Below are 22,324 nucleotides of genomic sequence, written 5' to 3'. Positions count from 1 at the left end.
AAAACTTATCATTATGAACTTGTTATCCATAACAAATAAAATTAATTAACTTGAAAACTATTCATTAAAATCATGGATTTGATACTTGATACATCAACATTTTCAAAAAAAATTATCTACTAAATAATTTACAGTAAAAAAAGGAGGTTGCCATTGCGGTAGATTTACATTCTTGAGAATATTATATTATTATAATTAAAATTAACATTTTCTGAAATCATTTAATAATAACACGGTGGTCATAAAATATATTATAACGTTTCAATACTAAGATTTAGTTATTTTAAACTTTTTCTCGACATTATAATAATCAGCTGTTTGACTAAATAATATTAAATATGTACGTAAAACGTCCATATCATTTAAAAAAATATTAATTATTATTCAATCATCATAATTTTAGGTATTTTGGACAATCCAAGTTGGAATCATCACTTTAAAAATGCAATATTGTGTAAGTTAATTTAAATTTAAATCGTTGTTATTTAAGAATTAGATTATTTATTATATTTTATAAGGGGTAATAGAAATAATTCAAACTACTGAATCATAGCATATTATAGGTAATAATATGTGTGGTCATTTTATTATGTATGAATAAATTGCGTTATGAAGTCAAGTACATTTTATTATTAATTCAGATACGTCGTACGTCGTATATCTATATTACCATTCGACCGCCTTAGGAAATATTAATATTTATTTCAGTATTGGTAGAATTGAATATTTACAATTACAATTAATTAACTAAAAGAAATTTTTGTTTTGTAGTGTATCCAAAGTTTTTTGAAAATATTGACAACTATAACGAACGCCTTCAACAAAATCCATTAGGTTGGTTATTCGTAGATATTTACAAATATATAATGTAAGAGGACGTCGTACCCACGTGCTGTCTTCGTTTTTTTAACGTACATCGTAGCAAATTTGAGTTTAGCAGAATCTATTTTATGCTTTATGCATTAATAGTAGAGTAAATTAACTTATTATTCAATTTGAAGGTAAAATAATATTATCTAGAGCATCACGTAGGTTTTTATTAATATTTTAGTTTTAAACTGAGTTATAGTTATGTAAAATATTATAACTTTTAATTGCTCATAACTCTAAAATTAAAATATCGATAAAAGCCTTCGTTATATCCTAGATAATATTCTTAATTTTAAGTTTGATAATAAGTCTTGATTCTATAAGCTAAAACGGATTCTGCTGAACGCAAAATTGCTAAATTGTACGTTATAAATAGTTGGAGACAACACATGCGGGTATGACGACCTCTTAAATTTTCATCGTAATTAATATTATTATAATAAGCAAACAAATTAAATAATACAAATTAGGTATCATAAAATATTAATCTAACAATTTATTATGATTTTAGAGTATCTAAAATTAGATAAAAACCAATTCCATATATTTTTTCAAAGTGAGATTTTTAATTTTAATTTTTTTTATTTTATATATTTTATCACTTTTAACATAAATTAAAATCAGCAATGTGTAATACACATATATTACATCTATAATACGTTTAATTTAATTAATAAGACACATAATATATCATTAGAAGATTGTACACAATAGTTTTATTTCAGCGTATATTGTAATCTTATTGTATTCTTTTGAAATTAATTGATTTTACAAGACATTATATTCAAGTATTACAATTCCACTATTAAATTTAAGTAATTTATAAGATCTGCAATTGCCTAACATAATATGTATAAATACCTAAATTTTTCGTAATGAGTAATAAAAAATTTATAAAAATACTTAATATTTAACTGTTTTTATTTTAAAACCATAGATGACATTTTTTAATAATAATTATAATTGGTTAATCTATTATGTTTATTCAAGCTAAAGCTTTACATTTTTAACGAATATTTTGTATGATAGAAATTATATACATTTACTTTAAATGGGAAACTAAACGAACTGTTTTAATTATTCTTTTAGTATTTCCATTCCCATATGAATCGTATCCACAGTATAAGATAAGAAAAGCAAGTACGTTATCAAAATCGCTCGATTTGTTTTATTAATCTTAATAATATATTATACTATAGTACACTATTATATCATTCAACAATTTAAATTAAGTTTTTACTAGTTATTAAATTCACATTAAGTTGACGTTAAAAGTTAGGCATTATTTTATAAGTAAGATTTCACTAATAAATAATTATACTATAGGCTAGGAGTCACCAATTTCTGTATAGGTCTATTTTAAAACTTACCAAATTTCCCGTGGATCACAAAATGGTCCTTTCACACATTAACAATTAATAACAAATACAAATTCTATTTAAATTAAATGATTTTTATTCATATACTAAATTACAATCGCGAAAAAAGCTATTAAAGAAAAAATATTAAGTATTTTTTAACTTGAAAATTACATTTTTTAGTATAGCAAATTACGTAATGTGACTTGGAAAAATGAAAAATATTATTAAAAAAAAAAAAAAATATAAAATTAAAATGTAATGTAAAAACTATATTATATATTTTATGACTACACAACCGTAAAAATGTGTCCGGGGTCCCCGCCAGTTGGTGACTCTGGTTTAGGCTATAGAACAAAAATTAACCAAAATATATGTTTATATATATTATGCATTTAAACTTTAAACACGTAAAAATTATATCAAAAAAATAAAAAGTTACCATAACTATACATTAAATAACAAAAACTTTTACTTATTTATTCAAGTATACCTACATATATTTAAAATTATTAAACATAAACAATTAAAGTAATAATTAAACTTCTTCAGAAATAATTCAATTCCATCCACATAAATTAATTTAATTAACTATGTTTTGTATTTTTAAAAATTAAATTAAAAAATGACAATGATGGTAACATATATTTTATTTAGATTCAACATTAATTTTAAGTGAAGAAGAATTTTCATTTTATCAACAAGGTTAGTTTATTTATCAAAGTAAATATAAAATTTTTAAAACAAAATATCCACAAGATTAATGCAGTGACTATTTTTTTTAAATATTTAGTACAGATGATACTAAAATTAAAAATTACTCATCACTTATCAGTCAACATGTTTGATAAATAATAATAAAATAAATAACTTTAAAAATACAATCAACTAAATGTGCTAACTATTATTTTTTTTTAGTTTTTCCACAAATATCTGAACCATACTTTAAGTACTCATCTCGATTGAATGTTGAAATTTGTAAGTTTTTTTTAATATCTTAATAATTTGCATAGCATTATGCATATTTTTATATGAGTAAATAGTAAATACCCATTATAATATTATATTTATTTTCAACTTTAGATTATAATCCCGTTATGTCATTACAATTGTTTAAACTTTACAAGGAATGTACGTATAATTTATTATAACTATTATATTAAGTATTGTCAATTAAAAATTTAAGATTTTTGTGATAACAAATATTTCTTGCGGTTTAGAATAGCGATGTAATTATATACCGACACAATACCATAATTGTATATTATTGCGGAACTTGGTTACTTTACCGCACACCCTATTTTTGTATATTTTTTTTCTATCAACTAAATATGTACAAGTGTAGTTAGACATACTTAAAAATATGGTGAAGTCAAATTTTGGCAGCTGGAGTTAATATTTAAGAACGATGGTACAAGCATAATTCTTCGCTTAGGTTTAATTTTGAAGTTATAGCCATTTGAAGTTTGCCAATTTGCTTGCGTTACTATTATTAAAGATAATTAATTATTGTTATTGCGATCGAAGCCGGTAATCGTATGTTAAATTAGCTTAGGTTAGATTAGATTGTGGTTGGATTTCGTTAGTTCTTAGGCCTTTGGACCTAAGACATTTTTATTTGATAATCTTAAATTGTATTTAAGTTTTTGGAACATTGTAACCTTTCCAGTTAAAAGTTAAGTATGAGAATTAGTATATAGTAGAGCGTTGGTTTTCTGCACTAATTGTGACCCGGGGAGATGGGAGATGGGGTAAGGATAATCAAAGAACCATTAAAAATAAAGTTAAAAACTAATTTATTGTGTGAATAACGATAACGTATCTATAATATATGATACATTAGAGTGAACACGATAAAACGAACATAACGAATGATAAACTAAATTAAATTAAAGTAAAAATAAATTTTTACCACAATTTCGTAGTGCGAATAATCGACACTACTGTTTATACTTGTTATATAGGACAATAGGTCGCGTATACAAAATAAATGTTATGTATTGTGTTTAAATTTAAAAAATTATAAAAACGAATATTATATTCTTAATGTAAAACAGCGGTTCCCAGCCTTTTATTTCTTCAATACCTCTAAACGTAATGTTTTACTAGATTGTACCACTCATTATAAATTTATAACTTTAAACTTATTTCGCATAACTGCTCTTAAAATGTTTAAATAATAAATAATAATATGATACCTAATATAGTGTAATAATGTACATATTTTTATATATTGTAATAAGATATACACAAAAAGAAATGAATTATTTTACTTATTTAATGAATAAATATACACTTAAACTGTGACAAAGTTCAATGCCCACCATCACCCCAATCTATCATAATATGTTATAATATATTTATATAAGTACGTCATATAGTATTCTATAATCTGCATTCTATATACTCCATTTCTATAAGATAAGTTGATGGTTAAGTTTTCATTTTTAACAGCATATATTGCACTTTTCCGAAACAAATCCTTTTAAATAAAAAAATTAAAAATTTTTCAAAAATTACCCAATTTTTTTCGTATGCCCTCTTGAGATCATCTCGCATACCCCAAGGTTGATAATCGCTGATGTTAAGCATATCGCTGTAATAAAAGCGACAAAAATTACAATATAATGATTAGATTAAATAAAATTAAAGACATTTTACATATACCTATAACCTATAGGTACTGACTACTGAACTAGTAAAACTAAAGAAGTTGCTAATTTGTGATCTATCAGACTTTAACTTAATCTCGTTTTTTCGGAATTTTTATCGATATCTCTCTCAATAAAATAAAATATTAACCTGGCAGAAAATTGAATTTATGTTTATAATCGGTTTTTAAAGTATTTAATGTAACGAGAATAATTTGTATTTTTTATAGTGTTACCTCAAATAGATGAAAATTACGATAAATATAAAAACCGCTTTGTTACGGAATGTAAGTCATTTCAAATTAATTTTAATATTCATATAAATATCGTTTAATACAAAATGTATATTATATTATTTTTTATCACGTACTTGTTCAACTAGTATTCAATGCACCTCACAGTTATGCCATAATTACTAGTTTCCGCTAATTACAATTGTATGATAGATTAATATCAATACAATTATCAGCCGTATACAATAATATATGTGTAGCAGCTGTGTGTAATAAAAATTATTATAATATGTATAATACAAATATAGATAATTAAAATAATGATTTTAACATAAATGGTTAATAAAATAAAATTGAATTAACATTTAAAATTTAACATATTGTACAAAACTGACTTATTAAAAACGTAATTTATTAGTGCAAACAATTAGTGATAGCGAAACAAAGAACCAGCTATCATTCTTCGTCCAAAATATGCGTAAGTATAATAATTAAATGCGCATCATTTTATATTATACACCATACATACAAATGTAATTTGAGAAAATCATATTTCTAAAAAAAGATTGACGTTGTATAAATTGAAAAATCCAACCAACTCTCGTACAAATAATTAGTCCGCATTAATGATTTATTTAGTTCTAGCATTCACACTTCGAAAATAATTTTAATTTGCCATACTATGTATAATTAGATGTAACGAATAGCACGTATAAAATATTTCACAATATTATAATTAACTCTTAATTTTGGATTTTTTTTTTTTAGACTTTAGTGCTATGAATTACGAAACGTCTAAAGCCTTGAATACCAGAACATCTGGACCAGCTATGACCTACGATGAATTTAAATTGTTCAAAGACAGTGAGCATATTTGTTTAAACACGATATTTAAATCTAAAATAAAATTACCAAATAGTCTATTCATGAAGCACAGAATAAACGGAAGAAATTATACATGAGTTCATATTTTCTATAATTTACTGTTCCAATTTTGATGAGATCAAATTTAAAAATACTTTGAATTAAATCAGAATTAATTTTATAGAGACTGACAATTTCAGTAAATGGGGCTAATATTTTATTCATTTTATTTAATTAACATATTGCATTAGCTTTCGATACGATTGGTAACAGAAAAATACCTAAAATATTCAACGACAAAAATCTTTTTATATGCCCAAATGAGAAAATCGAGAATAATAATAGTTGTGCACATACCTACTAAAGTACTAATGTAAAATTAGGTATGTAAACAGATAAAGAGTGGTTTAATCGTGTTAGGAAGTTTTTTTTCCTGGATGAGTGGTAAACTGAGTTCCAAATAATTGGATGAATATTGGGGCTATACTCGTAGTAGCAGCCAATCGTATGTACGGTGTAAAACCTAATATTTTAGGACTATAGGTAATGTTCACACACCAAATGCGCGTGCATTTCAAATGTATAATATAATATTAGATAAAATTATTTATTGCCGAGTCCATATGTGAATGAACGCTGTCTTGTGAAATTGAGTACGAAAATCTCAAACGTGCTAGGCAAATTGAATCCCGAGTAACAATATAATTTAATTTTTCAAAAAAATGATTTTTTAATAATGACGACATATACATAAAAAGGAAAAGTCTCTACATTCGATGTGTATACTATGTAGTCGCTTATTAGTGATTATCGATTACCGATTTGCCGATAGTATTTAGAACCTAAACCTAAAATTATCGTACTTTATTATCTGTTTATTGATTATCAACAAAATTTATCGTCAAACATGACTGATGACCATGACGAATGACGACTAGTCACCAGTTGTAGTTCAAGTGTTCGATTTCAAAGTCTAATGCAATGTAAATTACGGTCACCCTCAAAATTATTCTCTATATGTGATAATCTGTACTTAATCGAAATATACATTTATTTTAATTGATTTAGGTTTGCCAATGCCAGAAGAATTGCGCGAAGATTATATATTCAGAATAAATAAACTTGGTAAACTATATTTAATAATAATAATATTATGGTTTCATTATTTTAATAATTTGATTAATCAGAGAGAATATTGTTTTATTGAATATTGAACTTTATTTACCTACTTACTATTGATAAATTTGTAGGTAATATTTTTTCCAAATATTTCAGTCGCACTAACTAATCCTTTATTTTTAACAATTTCTATTATTTTCTGTAGGTAATAATAATAAAATTTATTAATAATGTAATCAGGGGCGTCATTTCACTTTTTTTCGGGTATGCAAGTCTTTAAGCAGTCCATTTTGAAATTTCACAGGGCCATATAAAATAGATATACGCATTACGCATAGCATATGCACAATGTACATCATTCTGCTTTCAATTATTTCCATACATTATGTATGGAATCATTGCATCAAAATAAATGTAGGTAATGTAAAGTTGTAATCATGATTGACAGTAAATAATGGTAAACATCAATATAAAAATTAAAATTCGATTTAATTTTAATTATATTAATAATCATGCATTATTTCATCAGGATGCTGGTCAATTGAACTATTTTAAGGGTGCAACTGCGCACCCTTTAATCTCCCCCCCCCCAAATGACGTCCCTGTATGTAATTAAAGTAAATAATACATTTATGATTGGGCGGTTAGTGCAATAGTAATTATATTTTAACTTAAGATAAACTATAATTTTCCGAATACATTTTAAACAACTGTTCAATAAAATGTATCTTAAATAATAGCGGATATGGCAAAAGAAAATGACAAGGTTCCACCTGAAATATTACCCTTTGAGCTTTTTGAAAATTTAAAAAAGAGTAAGTTATTTTAATATAAATATTAAAAAGTTAAATATGTATTTATAATATTAACGTGTAATATTGAATAATTATATCAGTACTGTAGTACCTATTCAATTGAATTTTATTCATGAGTATATAAAATTGTTTTTTTTTTTATCATTTATTAAGTATTTAAAAAACATTGACTACATTTTTTTTTTAAATTTAACTTAACATTTTCCTTTTTAGTTTATCCAAATCAATCAGAAACTGATTATAAAATTTACCTTAAAAATATGGAAAATATTAATGGTAAGTATTTTTATATAAGTATAGATAATTAGATTTCATCTCAAAAATTGAGTATACCTAAGTAACTATAAGTCAATTTTTCAGAAAAATAAAATATATTTACATTTATTGATAAGAAAATATCATAAAATAAACTTAACTTTAAAACTTACTATTGAATAATGAAGAAATATTAACAATATAATAAGTAGATAATCAGCAAAATCAAACAGTATTCATTTTAAACGATTTTAAGAGAGCCTTTTAAGGTAGTGAGGACCTCACTGTGAGGTAGTCTATTATAGTATTATGGAAGACGTGAGATGGAATCAACACAATAAAATATTGTCACCATTGTCCTATGTTGATTATAATGATGTTAATAACGATTTACGAGGAAGAATTTCAACTTTTCAATTTTTTAAACTATATATTTTATTAATAACTTCTGATAGAATGATAATTTTTATTTTGTTTTATAGTTACACCGGTATCGGAAAATACATTTAAATCATTGGTCGAAGGTAAATTATTGTCACTAAATTTAGTTGATTTATAGATATAATTGATATATTTAAACTTCAAGTATTATTAGCATTTGTTTATTACATTATATGTAATTATAATATATTAATATAAAAGTAAATAAAAAAACAATATTTTTAATTTATAATGAACTTATATCATAAATTTAAAAATAAAATTATGAATAATGATTAAAATATAACAGTTTAATTTTACGAGTTAGCAGCCCAAACTAATTCATAATTTATTCAACCAGCTCAGACTTATAAAGTTTAACATAGACCTACTTTATTTAAGAACAAATATCATTTATAATAAGGTATTTAGATGATTATCGCCAACAGTATTTCTCGTTAAAGTGTTTATTCTTTTTACGTATTTGAATAATAAGTTATTTCTGTAGAACAAGTACCTACCTATATAGTTACAGCCGTTACAGGGTAAGCTAAAACAGCTACCTAAATAGTTATAGAAGTAGGATGAAGTATGATAGAAATTGGATTTAAATTAGTTTCGTCTAGTAAACTTATGAAAACCATACTTTTTAGTTTAACTGATATTTTTTTCTCCACACATTATAACACAGGGGTGGCCAAATTGCGGCAGGCGAACCGCATGCGGCTCTCATCATCGTCGTATGCGGCTCGCGGTCTTATTTATAAAAACCAAAATTTTAATTTTTTTTGCATACATTTATAAAAAAAAAAATGTTTTTATTATTATTATTATTATTTTATAATTTTATATTTCGTAATTTGAGATGTTTATCGGATGTTAGCTATCTTTATTATTTTTGTGGTAAAAAAGTACAGATTAGATAATTTGGCTCTTGATATAATTGCATTAATATATGTGGCTCGCGTACATAGTCATGTTGGCCACCACTGTTATAACATCATAACATACTTACTAGGTATTCAATAAAATTATAATTGTTCAACGTTATATACTTGTATAGAATACGATACCCAACTTACTACCCGAGGATGCTGGTCAGCTCCCATTTCGTCGAATTTATTTTTCGAGTAACTTAATTTAACTTATAAGTTACAAATTACATATTTATTAATTAAATTATTTACAATTACTTACGTCATTATTAGGTACATTTTATAGTCATAAATAAAAAAATCTATATTTACATGATAAATATAATCTATAGGTAAAATAAAAAGTTTTTTTGAACTAGTTAAAATTATTTGTTGTGTTTAATTAAATAACTAACTTTGTCCAAATAATCAATCCATTTCTTCATCTGTGGTGAGTCGCTTAACACTCTTTCCTTAAGACAGCAAATTTTTTGTTCGAGCTTAGTGTATTTATTGTACATTTTTTAAACTTGTTTTCCACATTGGAAAAGTTTCATATTATCCTTAAATTTTCAGAATTCACATAGTACAGTATTAAGATCGTTTCAAATGCTAAATATTTCACTGTGTCTATTAACTACTTATCACTTTATAAATCACAAAATGCATAACCATATTTTAGTACAAAAACAAATTTGAGAATTATACGGCAAAATGGGATAAATTTGGCGGCAAAATCGGGCACGACCAGGACGCTATCAGTCACACCACCTGTAATCTTTTAACATACTTATATATTATTCTTCATATAAGTTTAGTATTGAATTGGACACTATTTATGTCGTAAATTGTAATACTTTAGAATTATTATGACCATTGACCTGTAAACTTCATAGAATAGAAGAATACAGTGGATAGATAAGGAGAAGTGGTGCAAATGTCATACTTGACCACCCACTATTTCATAATTTGAAGAGAGATTCGTTAAAAAATGTTCAAAGAACATGGATGTCTGTTTGGATAACAATTTTTAAGATGTTCGGCCAGTTTGTTATACGTATAATATTGTTTATAAAGGGAGCCAGTTTATTGGTAAAGAGCCATTGAGGTATTCAATTTGATTTGTTAGTCGACTAGGTTTTGAAATTTAATGATACAATTAAATAATTTCGGACATTTACGACGTAACAAAGAAGAGAGTTCTATTGAAAACAGGTTTCCGTATAATATTCCCATTTATCCTTAATATATATTTTTTGGTTTTTCTTATTTATTATAATGAATATTCAATTATTTTTACTATTGACCTCCAAATTATCAACAAGATGATAGAAAATTCCCTAAAAATTGAAGATTATATCATTTTTTTATTTGTATTAACTAATCCAAAAGATGATTAACGATGACAGACTCAAAAATAACACACATCATTTTAAAACCAATACATTAATCACTTCACTCAAAATCTATAAGACAAAATATGGAATAAAAGAAATTATTTATTTTTTTTAGTTGCAAAATCTATGATTCTAAATCGTTATACAGTTTATGAAAAAGGTAAGTTTATATTTTATTCATGTTTTGTGTTAATTTACTATATTCAATTACAATACAAATTACCACTTACCAGTTCTGTAACACGAAAACCCAGGACATATAGGCATTTTTATTAGGCATAGTAAATTATAAAGGGTAATCGTCAAAAATACCCTACAAATACAAATTGTAAAACATGAAAAATGTTTTAAAATCTATTATTAATATGCCCGAAAAATATTTATTTATATAATTATCAATTAACAAAAATACATTAAATTGTAAAATATTATGGCATTAACGTTTTTATATTATTTGCATTAAAGTTATTATTTTGACAGGAAACATATAACTATTATTTACAATGTTTGTATTTGTATGTAATCGTCATTAATGTACATTAACCCTAAATCCGTCAGATAGATTCATATAAAGTTCATACTAATTTATTTAATTTCATCATTTGATCGATAAAATCAAATTATCACCTAATTCATAATAAAAAATTCATACTTTATAACAAACTTTTCTCGAAATAATATTTTTATCGAGAAAACATACGAATTAACTCTGTTTACATAAATATATTTTTGATCTGAGTTAATGTTACCATACATGATACATTCCGGTTTGACCGAGACTATCGGTTTTGAATACAGCGACAAAGTGTTTTGGAACGGTCAATTATCCGAGAATCAAACTTTAAAAATTTGTTTACATTTTGTCTTTTATATAACGTCCCGACTCGTCGATTCATGCATCAGCACAGGAATGAAAACGCGATGTATTAAGTGTAGAAAAACTTTTATTTAACGTTAACTTGGAATATAAAAATACAATACCTAATATTATGTAAGATATGAGCTAGTGAGCGGTGTTAGGTACGACTTCCTTGACTTCAAAATACTGATAAATAAGACCACGCGTGAATGGTGTTACGACCTGCCTCTGAATGTCTCAAATATTTCTAATCAACCGTCTGTCGAACCCTTGCATTGGTTTCCCTCATATAGTCATATATGATCGGATTCACAAAGAGTGGTGATCATTGTGTTGACGACTCTACTATCACAAGGGGTCTCGTAACATTATTTAGTATGCTTGTCGGCCCCTTGTCCGTAGGACATCGAGTTTCGACTTTTCCAAGAAGAGACGTGTAACTATACTTAAATGGTTAAATTTGATACAATGTTCACGCTCTTCTTTCTGACCTCAACATAATATCTACTTGTGTTTCTAATTATTCGATAAAAACGTGTCGCCAGTCACCACACCGCACAATATATGTGTGTTATAATATCATTTGATTATTTATATATATCATAGGGTTCGTAACATTTTACTAAATATTTCTATAATAGTAAAACAATATTTTTTGATAAATGATATTTTATCATTTATTAATCATTTTGATCAGGCTGATTATTTAATTGATTGAGAAAATCCATATTAAAATTATTTTCTCGTCTTGGTGATGATAATTAATTATTGATGAATAAGTTTGTTTTACTGTTCTCGCACAACAGTTTTTGTTATAACTCGTCGGTAATAATTGATAACTGGATACAACTTATATTTTTTTTGTCCATTTCTCGTTATAGTTAACAGTTGCCCCCTTTTTTCATATCGGTTAACCGATATGATTTAATTTTACGTATATTCAAAATTTTTTTTGCGTTTTTTACTTATAACATAACTAATTTATTATAAATCAAATGATGAGTAATTAAGATTTCGAATTCTGAGCGCCAGAAAACTTATCGTGAACTTAAATCTAAAGGTACAGAATTTGAGTAGCTTATTATGATTGGTGCGCAATTCATTTCAATGCCCTACAAGGGCCCACAAGGCCACAAAAACATATTTATAATTCGTTGTTTTTCCGTGCAGCCGAGAAAACATCAAGTAGCATACTATACTATATGTTTCCATCGTTTTAATCGTTTTATTAACCTTATGTAAAAAATATTTTTTTAAATTAGGTACTTTTAATCCTACTGTTTCAAATATATATTAATGATTGTATATAAATGTGGTACCAACTACCAATAATATACAATTCAAATACTACCTACTGTGGCGGTAACTATTGGCGTTTGTTAACATTAAATTATTTTTTTCAGAATTCACCAACTTAGTAGATACTAGAATTTCAGAATAGTGCAGATACATCGCGGTAATTTTGACAAGTCATTTGCATACGACGATAAATAACCTAAAAAAAAATATTAAAAATCATTAAAATATTTATAATATATATATTACAATATAAAAAGTTTAAAATATAATTATATTATTTTACAGTAATAATTATTATTCTTTTTAAATAATAAAAATTTAATGTACATTTGTGACTGAAAATTAACAGTTATCCCCCGTAAATAGTTTTAAATATTAGTATGTATAAGTATTACGGTCAAAATATATTGAGGTTGATTACTTTTTAATATGAATCACGGTTTTTTTATACTTTCTTTTTTTGGGTAGATAATATTATAGAAAGTATAAGTATTCAATCAGTAAAATTTCCTGTACCTATCGACCACTTTTTGTCTCATCTTCAACACTTTTTTAATCATAATTCAATTTTGAAGACATTACGTGGACCATAAACTTCGGTTATCTTTCGATGAATTACAGTCGGAGAAACATTGCTAAAATTACAAAACCTAATGACGGTGTTAACTTCTTTTTTTGTGTAATTTAAATATTGGTATTCCATTATTCCGCGTTTATTATAAATTATTTTTGCTACGTACTCTAATATCCAATATTAAATATAATAGGTAGGTACTTATATAACATTAGGAGTAACCTGGATCGGAAACATATTATTAGGCCTAAAGTTAACGAACAATAACAACGAAAGTCTCACCACATGAACGGAGAAATGAGCCAGCATCACCCGCGTGGCCGTGTATGATGATAATAATATCATAAATTCATAACCGTAAATCGTAATGTACTGTAGGCCTATAATCAATGGCAACGATTAAAGTAGGGTCTCTGGGAAACTCGGACGCATCAATTGCGGTTGACAAGCGTCATCCGGACGCCATATAGTATCTAAAGTACGGCCATCGCACATACGTTTGAATCCTAAAATACGTACCTAATAACGTGAGACTAGTGATGCATATGCATATCGTTAACCAGAATGGATAGGGGAAACCTACTATATAAGGGGGCCCTGTATGGCTGTATATAGGACTCAGACAAATGTGATTTACCAGAGTTAGAGCGACTAGAACGAGCGCCTTTCACGTCAGTCTACGTTAGGATTTTGTCATTAGTACTTAGTTTATTTTTCTATTGTAAAAGAGAATAATTTCAATTAAAATAATACTTAAAAAATATTTCATCATGACTACTACTCCATTGCTCAACGGTTGGGTAGTTGATTGGTTCACTGCATTATGTACTTAGCTAGGTGCTTCTCAAACTTTTTTGTCATAGGACCCCCCCCCCCCCAAATTCAATGTGAAACTGTTAAGGCCAATTTTGTTAATTAAAATTATTAATTATTTTACGGCCTACCAGGATTAGGTATAAATTATATCTTTCACGGTCCATAGTTTGAGAAGCACTGATGTACCTAGCTAACGGAACACTAAGTCATATAATATTATAATAATATGTCGTTTGTTACTTGAATTATCAATTCTGGATAAATCATTCAATAATAATCCATTGTTTACAATAAAAATTACTTATTTGTACCTTATTAATTATCGGATAACCTATGTACGTATCAACATATCCACAAAGTAATAAAAAAAATCATTTAGTCATTTTTACTGATTTCACATTAGTTCACTTCTTATTGTTTCTTGTCGACCATTATGCCGATAGCTTACTTGAAACGTTTTCTGTATTTGTAATTTTTTTTTTTTAATTTTAAGGACATTTTTTGTCATTTTTATGTCATATTTTGAGTAATTTGTAAGCTTAGATAACGGTATATATAATTTTATAGTAAAATAGAGTACAATTTAAAAAAAACATATTTTTATTAATTTAAAACAAATATTTGTAATTTTTTAATGTTTTTAAGGTCATCAACTTCTGAGCCCTAATAATAACTGTACCTACTACCTATAGGCTATAACTATACCTAACTTTATTATTAATAAATATAAAAGTATAGAAGTATTTAGTTTTCATTTTTAAGAACTCATCTATGATATACCAAAGCTAGATAACATACATTTTCCAAAATCTATACTTATTTAAATAATAAGAATATGTTTATTTCACAATAAACAAAATTAAAAAATGGTAAGTTACCATTTCAAGCTTTTTCTAAAAATAACAAATAATTATACAATATAATCAAGTCATGGTTTTATTAAACAATTGTTATTTTTTAATCTTAAAATAAAATATTATTATTGTTTTGTCAATTTTGGATAATTGAATAAATGTACTGAAAAGTGTGCCTCTTACATTTTGATTTATGGCATAGCTATTTACTCATAAATAAACAACATTCATCTATAAAAAAAACAACTAAGTGTATTTGACAAAATGCAGGAACACCAGTTTAGGAAAGGGATACTATGGGGATACCAAAAATATAAGGTGTTCTCCATAGTACAGAATATTCAGAGGTAGGTTCCATAGCTGTTGAGTCTGAACTCGACACAACTACTGTACCACTATATTACAATATTACATACAACTAGTGATTTATTTCAATTGATATAAATTTTCATCAATTAATTAAATAACTTTAAAATGCAACCAGAGGAGTATTTAGTTGGGGGGGAAGAGGGCATCAAAATTGTAAATACACCTTTAGATGCAACTTAAAATTGAATTATTGACAGAGCCGCGCACAAAAATTAAATATTGTAGGAACAAAATCGTGGGAAATAATCATTTATATTATACTGAAATAAAGATGATTCTTTCTGAAACTTCTATACATAAAATATAATCCTCCATTCATAACAAATTTTAATCTTTCTTAAAAATAAAAACATTAATTTTACGATTAATTTATATTTAAATAGCACTATATTGAAAAGAAAATATTCATTAAGATTTCTTAGTGGCGCCAAACACGCGATTTAGATAGTTAAATTGCCTTAAAAATTGTGTGAGTAAAATAATAGTATTGCAGACTGCAGAGTATAATGTCTTTTTACCATAAGTTTACTTCACAAGAATGTTATTAAATTAAATGTATTTAAAATTATATATTTATTGATAGTTAGGCTTACAAAAATAATAATTCAGAAGTGATAAATTGGAAGCGGCAGGTACATCATAACTTACAACAACATTAGTAATTATAATAAATTTAAAAATATTATGGATGTTTTATACTTATATGTCTTGTAAGATTTCCATTAGTCATGTACGACAATATACATTCATTACACTTGTATGGTTTTTCACGAGAATGTGTTCTATAGTGAACAAGTAAATTATAATTTTTCCTAAACTTTTTACCACAATTAAAGCACTGGAAACGTTTTTCTTCGGTGTGAGTATTTAGGTGATTTTGCAAATTAGATTGGTCCCTAAATGTTTTACAACAAACATCACACGAAAATGGTTTTTCGCTTGTATGGATTCTACAATGTCTAACTATATGATGTTTTTGAGTAAATGATGCATTACAAACATCACACGTAAAACACATTTTCGGATCTTCTATTTTTGTGGTAGGTTGATTAGGTTTCTTAGATTTTTTTGATGACATAATTTCGGTATGATCCATGGTCTAGAAAAAATTGTTTGAAAAATACATTCGATAAGTATTTGAAAGACTTCAATGGAACAATTATAGGCAATTACAATTTATCATATTTAACATTTTAATTAATCTGCAATGTATTTATTTAATGAAGACAAACCTCAATCTTTATCTTTTGTTTAACCATTTTTTTTAATCTATAAAATAAAACATTTATTAATTATTATTTATTACTCGATTACGTTATAAAGTAAAACAACATTTATAGTGAGATCACACTATAATATACAACAAGAATATTTCTTCTCAAAAAAATAATTTTCAATTGTATAGGCATTTAACTAATTAAAAATATTTACCATGTTTTAAGACTAAACAATTATTAAAATAATGCATAGTATAGTTTTATAAATGTATTAGTGCGCTAAAATGTAATTTAATATTTTCTTCTAGTAAATCTTCATCTTATTTACTTAAATTTACATAGAAATGGAAATGGTAGGTTTATTTAATATTATATAGAACATATGAGTGTTGTAAAATACAATAAAGAATCAACAAAAACTTATAAAGAAAAAAAATAATAATAAATTGTAAATATTATAATATGCTTTGTTAAGACTGATGGATTATCTACTTAAAAAAAATAAAATAAATTTATTATGTTTAGGAAATATTCTACTTAGAGTTATAACTTAGAATTATAAACTAATTAGATACATGATCTAAGATTAATAAATAAGATGTTTGTGAACCTAATATTAAGATGGCCATACATCTGATAATCAGTCAGTTATTTTCATATTTTTTTTGTGAATATTTATTGTCTGATTGATAATATTATATTTAATAAATGCATAATTACATTTAAGATCAAATAGTTTCAGACAATCATAAATTATTTGCTATTATATTTCATGTCAAATTAATATTTTTACAATTTTTAGTAAAAAACTTCTTTTTAAATCAATTTTCATACTTACAATGATGTATCTTCTTTGTTGTCATTTGAATCTGTTGATGTAATGGTAACACAAAAACACCATACATGAAAAACAAATAAAAAAAAACAAAAAGATAATTTAAATATTACAGACATTTGTTATTAATAGTAATTAAAAGTCTTGGAAACTATTATTATTTAATTATTGTGGATGATAGATAACCAAAATGCCCAACAGCATGCTATGTAATAATATTATATGTTCTCTCAGCCCTCAGGGTATAATGTAAAACACTGTTGAGCATTGTTTGCGTTATTGAGAACATTTTTGCGCTGTTGGAAATACAATTTTATTTTGCTTATTTTATGTATGTTGTTGATTATGTTATAATGATATTATAGGTGAGGAGGTTTGTGAAATAGTTCGAAAATTATATTTTTTAAAAACCAACTATGCCATATTTTTGTAGGAATTATACGTATATTAGTGGAGTGATTCTCAAATTTTAATTATTACATATTGAATTATTATACCAGTTATATGTATTATTTAAAAAATTATTTTTCTGAAGTAAATTACCTATTCTTGCTTACATCGAACATAGACATAGATCCCATATACCTGTACTACAGTACACGAAGAAGAAAATACAACAAATAAATTTAAAAGTTTTAGTTAAAGTTAAGATTTTGAATAGTTTTGAAATTTGAAATTTTATTAAAGAAATATTTTTTTTTTTATTTTTCTATTTAACATATTATAACATTATATTGAATTCTTAGGTATAATTATTAAAACTATTACAATTTATTTTTTATACTTATATTACATAATGAAATTGTATATTAAAATGTATATTGAACATTTTTTGGTCAATATAATATTCTATTCAATTTCGCAATATTTATTGTTTATATTGTTATGTTAATATATTTTTAGTATTTATATAAAAAAAAAACTTATTTTTAAATTTAGAATAGTTGTAAATTCCACCTATGATAAAGGAGTAGACTATAGAGGGAATTTAATTTTAATAAGTTGTTATTAACTCTGGCACACTGGCCTGCTTTACAAATTAAAAAAAATCTATCCTGCGCCATACTATCTCTTATTTAAGTCATATATCGAAAACAGGTCATTCAATGTTAAAATAGAATCCACCCTTTCCAACTCCTACGATATACTGGCTGGAGTACCTCAAGAAAGCGACATTGCCCCGTTTCTGTACATCATATTTACAACCGACATTCCAACCACAGAAAACACCTTAATGGGTACATATGCAGACGACACTGCCATTCTTGCCGCTAACTCCGATCCACACATTTGCTCCCACCATCTCCAAAACCACCTCAACATGCTTTCAAAGTGGTGTAACGCATGGAAAATCAAAGTAAACGAATTAAAATCTACACATGTCACCTTCACCCTCAGACCTAAGGACTGTCCTGAAGTCTCTTTCAACAATTCAGTAAATCCCCCACTCAAGAGAAGCCAAATACCTCGGCCTGCTACTCGACAGGAGACTCACCTGGGGCCCTCATCTAAAAAACAAAAGGAAACAGCTAAACTCCCGCCTTTTTGTCATCAGGCCTCTCCTCAAATCAAACATGAACCTGTCCAACAGATTACTTTTATATAAAAGTCTCCTCCAACCAATATATTCATATGGAATCGCCCTCTGGGGCACTGCCAAACCATCAAACCTCCGGACCATCCAAGCTTTCCAATCTATATGTCTTCGCATGGTCGCCAAAGCACCCTGGTATGTCACAAACGCCGCTTTACATCAAAACCTCAAAGTACAATCCATCAACCACACAGCAATCACATTCTACTCAAGACTTCACCGCAAAATGCAAGGCCACTCCAACAATTTAATATCCAATCTTCATTCAAAACATCTTCCCGGCAACCCCACTCGCCGACTTAATAGAAATTGGTCGAGAGACCTTATCCAAAATACTTTACTTACTTAATTAGATTTAAGACCCACTAAAAGGTAGCTCAACTGTGAGCTTTCCTTCACTGCCCTATCACTGTCATCCCTCTTCCAATTTACTCATTGAACATAACTTGTATAGATTGTAAATATTCAATAAACGCTATATTTTTAAAAAAAAAAAAAAAAAAATAAGTTGTTGACAAAAATCCTTAGTATGACACATGTGTTATCTGCTATCACACAATTTTTCTTAAATTTACTCTTTAGCCATTTTAATTTTCAACTACACTAAAATAACAAGTTATACATCTACTATTTCAAATATGAATGTAGGTACGTACTTAACAAGTTTGTTTTAATTACTAAACTAAAAACTAAGGAAACCTTATCTCCCGATACATGTTTGACTTATTGGAATATTTAATATTCAATACTAATACTAAATAATTATAATAACAACAATTTAAATTATTAAAACAATCAATATAAAAATTAATAATCTACCTTCGGGTTTTTTTTCATTCTTGCGTGAACGGGTTTGATAAATAATCTTTGACACTGATACAGCATCTTCTATTGATGTAGCCATTTTTCTTAAATCTACAAATAAAGATAAATAATATTATATAAATTTATACAAACATATGTCTAATATTATTATTAAAAAAATCAAGAACCTCTTTATAATTACTTAAAAAAGTGCAAAACCCACGAAGTCGGGTGTAATAGACAACGGTTAATCATTAAATAGTTGAAAATAATTTAGAGCCAAAATTTAAAAAAATTATCACAGATAACTGGTAAAAATGTCTACAGAATTGTTGTATACCGTAATTCGTCATGGTAGGTATACCTAACGTGACCATAATTTTTTTTCTTCAAAGCGGGACACCTGTAGGTACATTTTAATAGGGAAACCATGATAATATAATAATTAATAAAGTTTATTATATCATGATTCATGAGGAAAACCATATAATTTTGCGTAAAATGACAACATTAGAAAAATACTAAATTGTAAAAAACATTGCGATTGCGTTGACAGCGGCCAGCGAACTATAGTCTATAGCTGCAGCTACAATTAGTTACTTATTTTTGTATAATTTTTATCCATGGACTATGGGTATGGGTTTTAGTGTTTTACAATGTATAATATATTATACACAGTATACATTATAAATTTATGATTTTGGTTGTGATCAATAAATACCAATCGCAGGTCGATTTTTCTCAAAGCGGGACATTTTAGGTTCTTTGTGGTCAGCGGGTGGCGGGACGTATGGTCGCGTTAGGTTGTTAGGTATACCGGACAGTGTCCATTCGACTTGGAACAAACAACTAATCTCATATTAATAATGACCGCCAAATTTATTTATTACATTTTATTTAAATTCATTTTTACGTTTAATATTATATTGTAATATATTAGGTACCTACTCACTAATAGATAAATTTTAATAAGCCAAAAAGGATTAATATATTACACTAATAATTAATATAATGTACACACCATTGACCTATTAATATTTAATAATATGATATACCACATACTTAAATGTACTTACAAGGTAGGTACCCTATATATTTTAATAGATTTATTATAATATGTCTAATAATGAATAACGTTCAACGGGTACTAACACTACTAAGCATATAATATTACCTTCCGATGTATTATTAATTATCCTTTTAGACTCGTCTACAGCAGGTCAACTCGTTCTTTAACGAATTTAAATATACAATATACGATTACACAGAAAGATATTATATGGATGAATAATGGCAAATCGATTATTAGATGCTTATACGTTATTTTTACTTACATTTCTTACTTTTGACCCTCACGAAATACTGTCTATATAGAACGACGTATGGAACCAATTTACTACCAGAAATCTCCCTCAAACAGCAGTGCTCGAAATGGACGAAATGTATAGGCGTGCGCAGACCTACATTTCGGGAGGATGCCTACAATTTTTTCGTGCCCTTTTCTTAATTTGGGCCCTCTGTTAACAAGATATGTACATAATAATTTATTTGCAAAACAACAAGTGACACATATTTTAATAAATTATAATGCACGAATAAATATTACTTACATTATATCACATAATAATATTAATCAGTGGTATTACTAGCACCAAATAATATAATATTTCATTAGATAGGTAGGTATAGTTGAATCTAAAATCTATTTTCAAGATAATTGCAATATTTATTTATTATTTTTACTTTTGTAGTCAATAACATCTAGCTGTTATAATCATAATAAGTTTTATCACGCTAATTTAAAATATTTTACGTTTTATTATTTTTTTTATCCCGAAACATCTAGTAACATTAGTTAAAATACGGACCCATATATTATATACCATAGGACTTAAATTTTAGGGCCCCAATTATATGTCGGGGGGGTTGCCCAGGCACACCTGGAACCCCACGTGCGCACGCCTGTGTTGAAATGGAAAATATTTTACGAACCGAAATGCTCATAAGATTAATTAGCCATAATATGGCATATTACACGGATATGCCCATAATACAGTAAATATATATATGAATTTAAATATTTTTGACATTCAGCTTTTACAATTAAAATTATTACACTTGTATAGATACACTAGAATACTATAAAAATGTAATGTAATGTAATAGATACAGACAGTCCGGCAGTCGGTTAGATAGTTTTTAGAATA

At 26.4% G+C, this 22,324-nt stretch overlaps 2 protein-coding genes across 6 annotated transcripts in view; one reads left to right on the top strand and one right to left on the bottom strand.

The window, feature by feature from the left end:
- The window catches only part of LOC132931772 (uncharacterized), a 130,789-nt gene extending 117,319 nt beyond the window's left edge, over positions 1-13,470 (top strand). Inside the window, exons 99-114 of one of the 4 annotated variants that reach the window (XM_060997759.1) lie at positions 404-454; positions 772-834; positions 1,382-1,426; positions 1,960-2,010; positions 2,886-2,933; positions 3,147-3,206; positions 3,312-3,359; positions 5,110-5,166; positions 5,531-5,590; positions 5,881-5,976; positions 7,045-7,101; positions 7,836-7,910; positions 8,124-8,186; positions 8,648-8,689; positions 11,012-11,056; positions 13,159-13,470. In XM_060997759.1, the coding sequence (XP_060853742.1) occupies positions 404-454; positions 772-834; positions 1,382-1,426; positions 1,960-2,010; positions 2,886-2,933; positions 3,147-3,206; positions 3,312-3,359; positions 5,110-5,166; positions 5,531-5,590; positions 5,881-5,976; positions 7,045-7,101; positions 7,836-7,910; positions 8,124-8,186; positions 8,648-8,689; positions 11,012-11,056; positions 13,159-13,196 (899 nt within the window). In that variant the 3' untranslated portion in view covers positions 13,197-13,470. Of the gene's footprint in view, positions 1-403; positions 455-771; positions 835-1,381; positions 1,427-1,959; positions 2,011-2,885; positions 2,934-3,146; positions 3,207-3,311; positions 3,360-5,109; positions 5,167-5,530; positions 5,591-5,880; positions 5,977-7,044; positions 7,102-7,835; positions 7,911-8,123; positions 8,187-8,647; positions 8,690-11,011; positions 11,057-13,158 lie in introns of those variants that run through there. The other 3 variants (XM_060997760.1, XM_060997761.1, XR_009662777.1) reach the window with 3 other exon arrangements.
- A 2,751-nt stretch (positions 13,471-16,221) lies between these two features.
- Positions 16,222-20,470, bottom strand: LOC132931775 (gastrula zinc finger protein XlCGF71.1-like). Of its 2 annotated transcripts, none has more exons than XM_060997763.1 (5): positions 20,320-20,470; positions 20,133-20,228; positions 17,723-17,753; positions 16,900-16,936; positions 16,222-16,766 (listed from the first exon to the last, which is right to left on the bottom strand). In XM_060997763.1, the coding sequence occupies exons 2-5, from the start codon at positions 20,215-20,217 to the stop codon at positions 16,350-16,352; spliced, it is 570 nt and encodes a 189-aa protein (XP_060853746.1). In that variant the 5' UTR covers positions 20,218-20,228; positions 20,320-20,470; the 3' UTR covers positions 16,222-16,349. The 2 variants fall into 2 exon arrangements, with proteins under 2 accessions (XP_060853746.1, XP_060853747.1); XM_060997764.1 differs by having other exon boundaries at positions 20,306-20,432.
- Positions 20,471-22,324: the final 1,854 nt, after the last annotated feature.

The sequence above is a fragment of the Rhopalosiphum padi genome, chromosome 1 (genome assembly GCF_020882245.1).
Source record: "Rhopalosiphum padi isolate XX-2018 chromosome 1, ASM2088224v1, whole genome shotgun sequence".
NCBI classification, from domain to species: domain Eukaryota; kingdom Metazoa; phylum Arthropoda; class Insecta; order Hemiptera; family Aphididae; genus Rhopalosiphum; species Rhopalosiphum padi.
Note: the sequence above shows the minus strand (reverse complement) of the source record. Positions and strands in the feature narration are given on the sequence as shown.

Bases quoted from the DNA above. Each gene is read 5' to 3' on its own strand.
- LOC132931775 (XM_060997763.1), bottom strand. From the start codon at position 20,217: ATGGCTACATCAATAGAAGATGCTGTATCAGTGTCAAAGATTATTTAT. The intron at 16,937-17,722 runs GTAAGTATGAAA...TTTATTTTATAG, and splicing joins AACAAAGAAGATACATCATT to ATTAAAAAAAATGGTTAAAC. The intron at 16,767-16,899 runs GTTTGTCTTCAT...AATTTTTTCTAG, and splicing joins AACAAAAGATAAAGATTGAG to ACCATGGATCATACCGAAAT.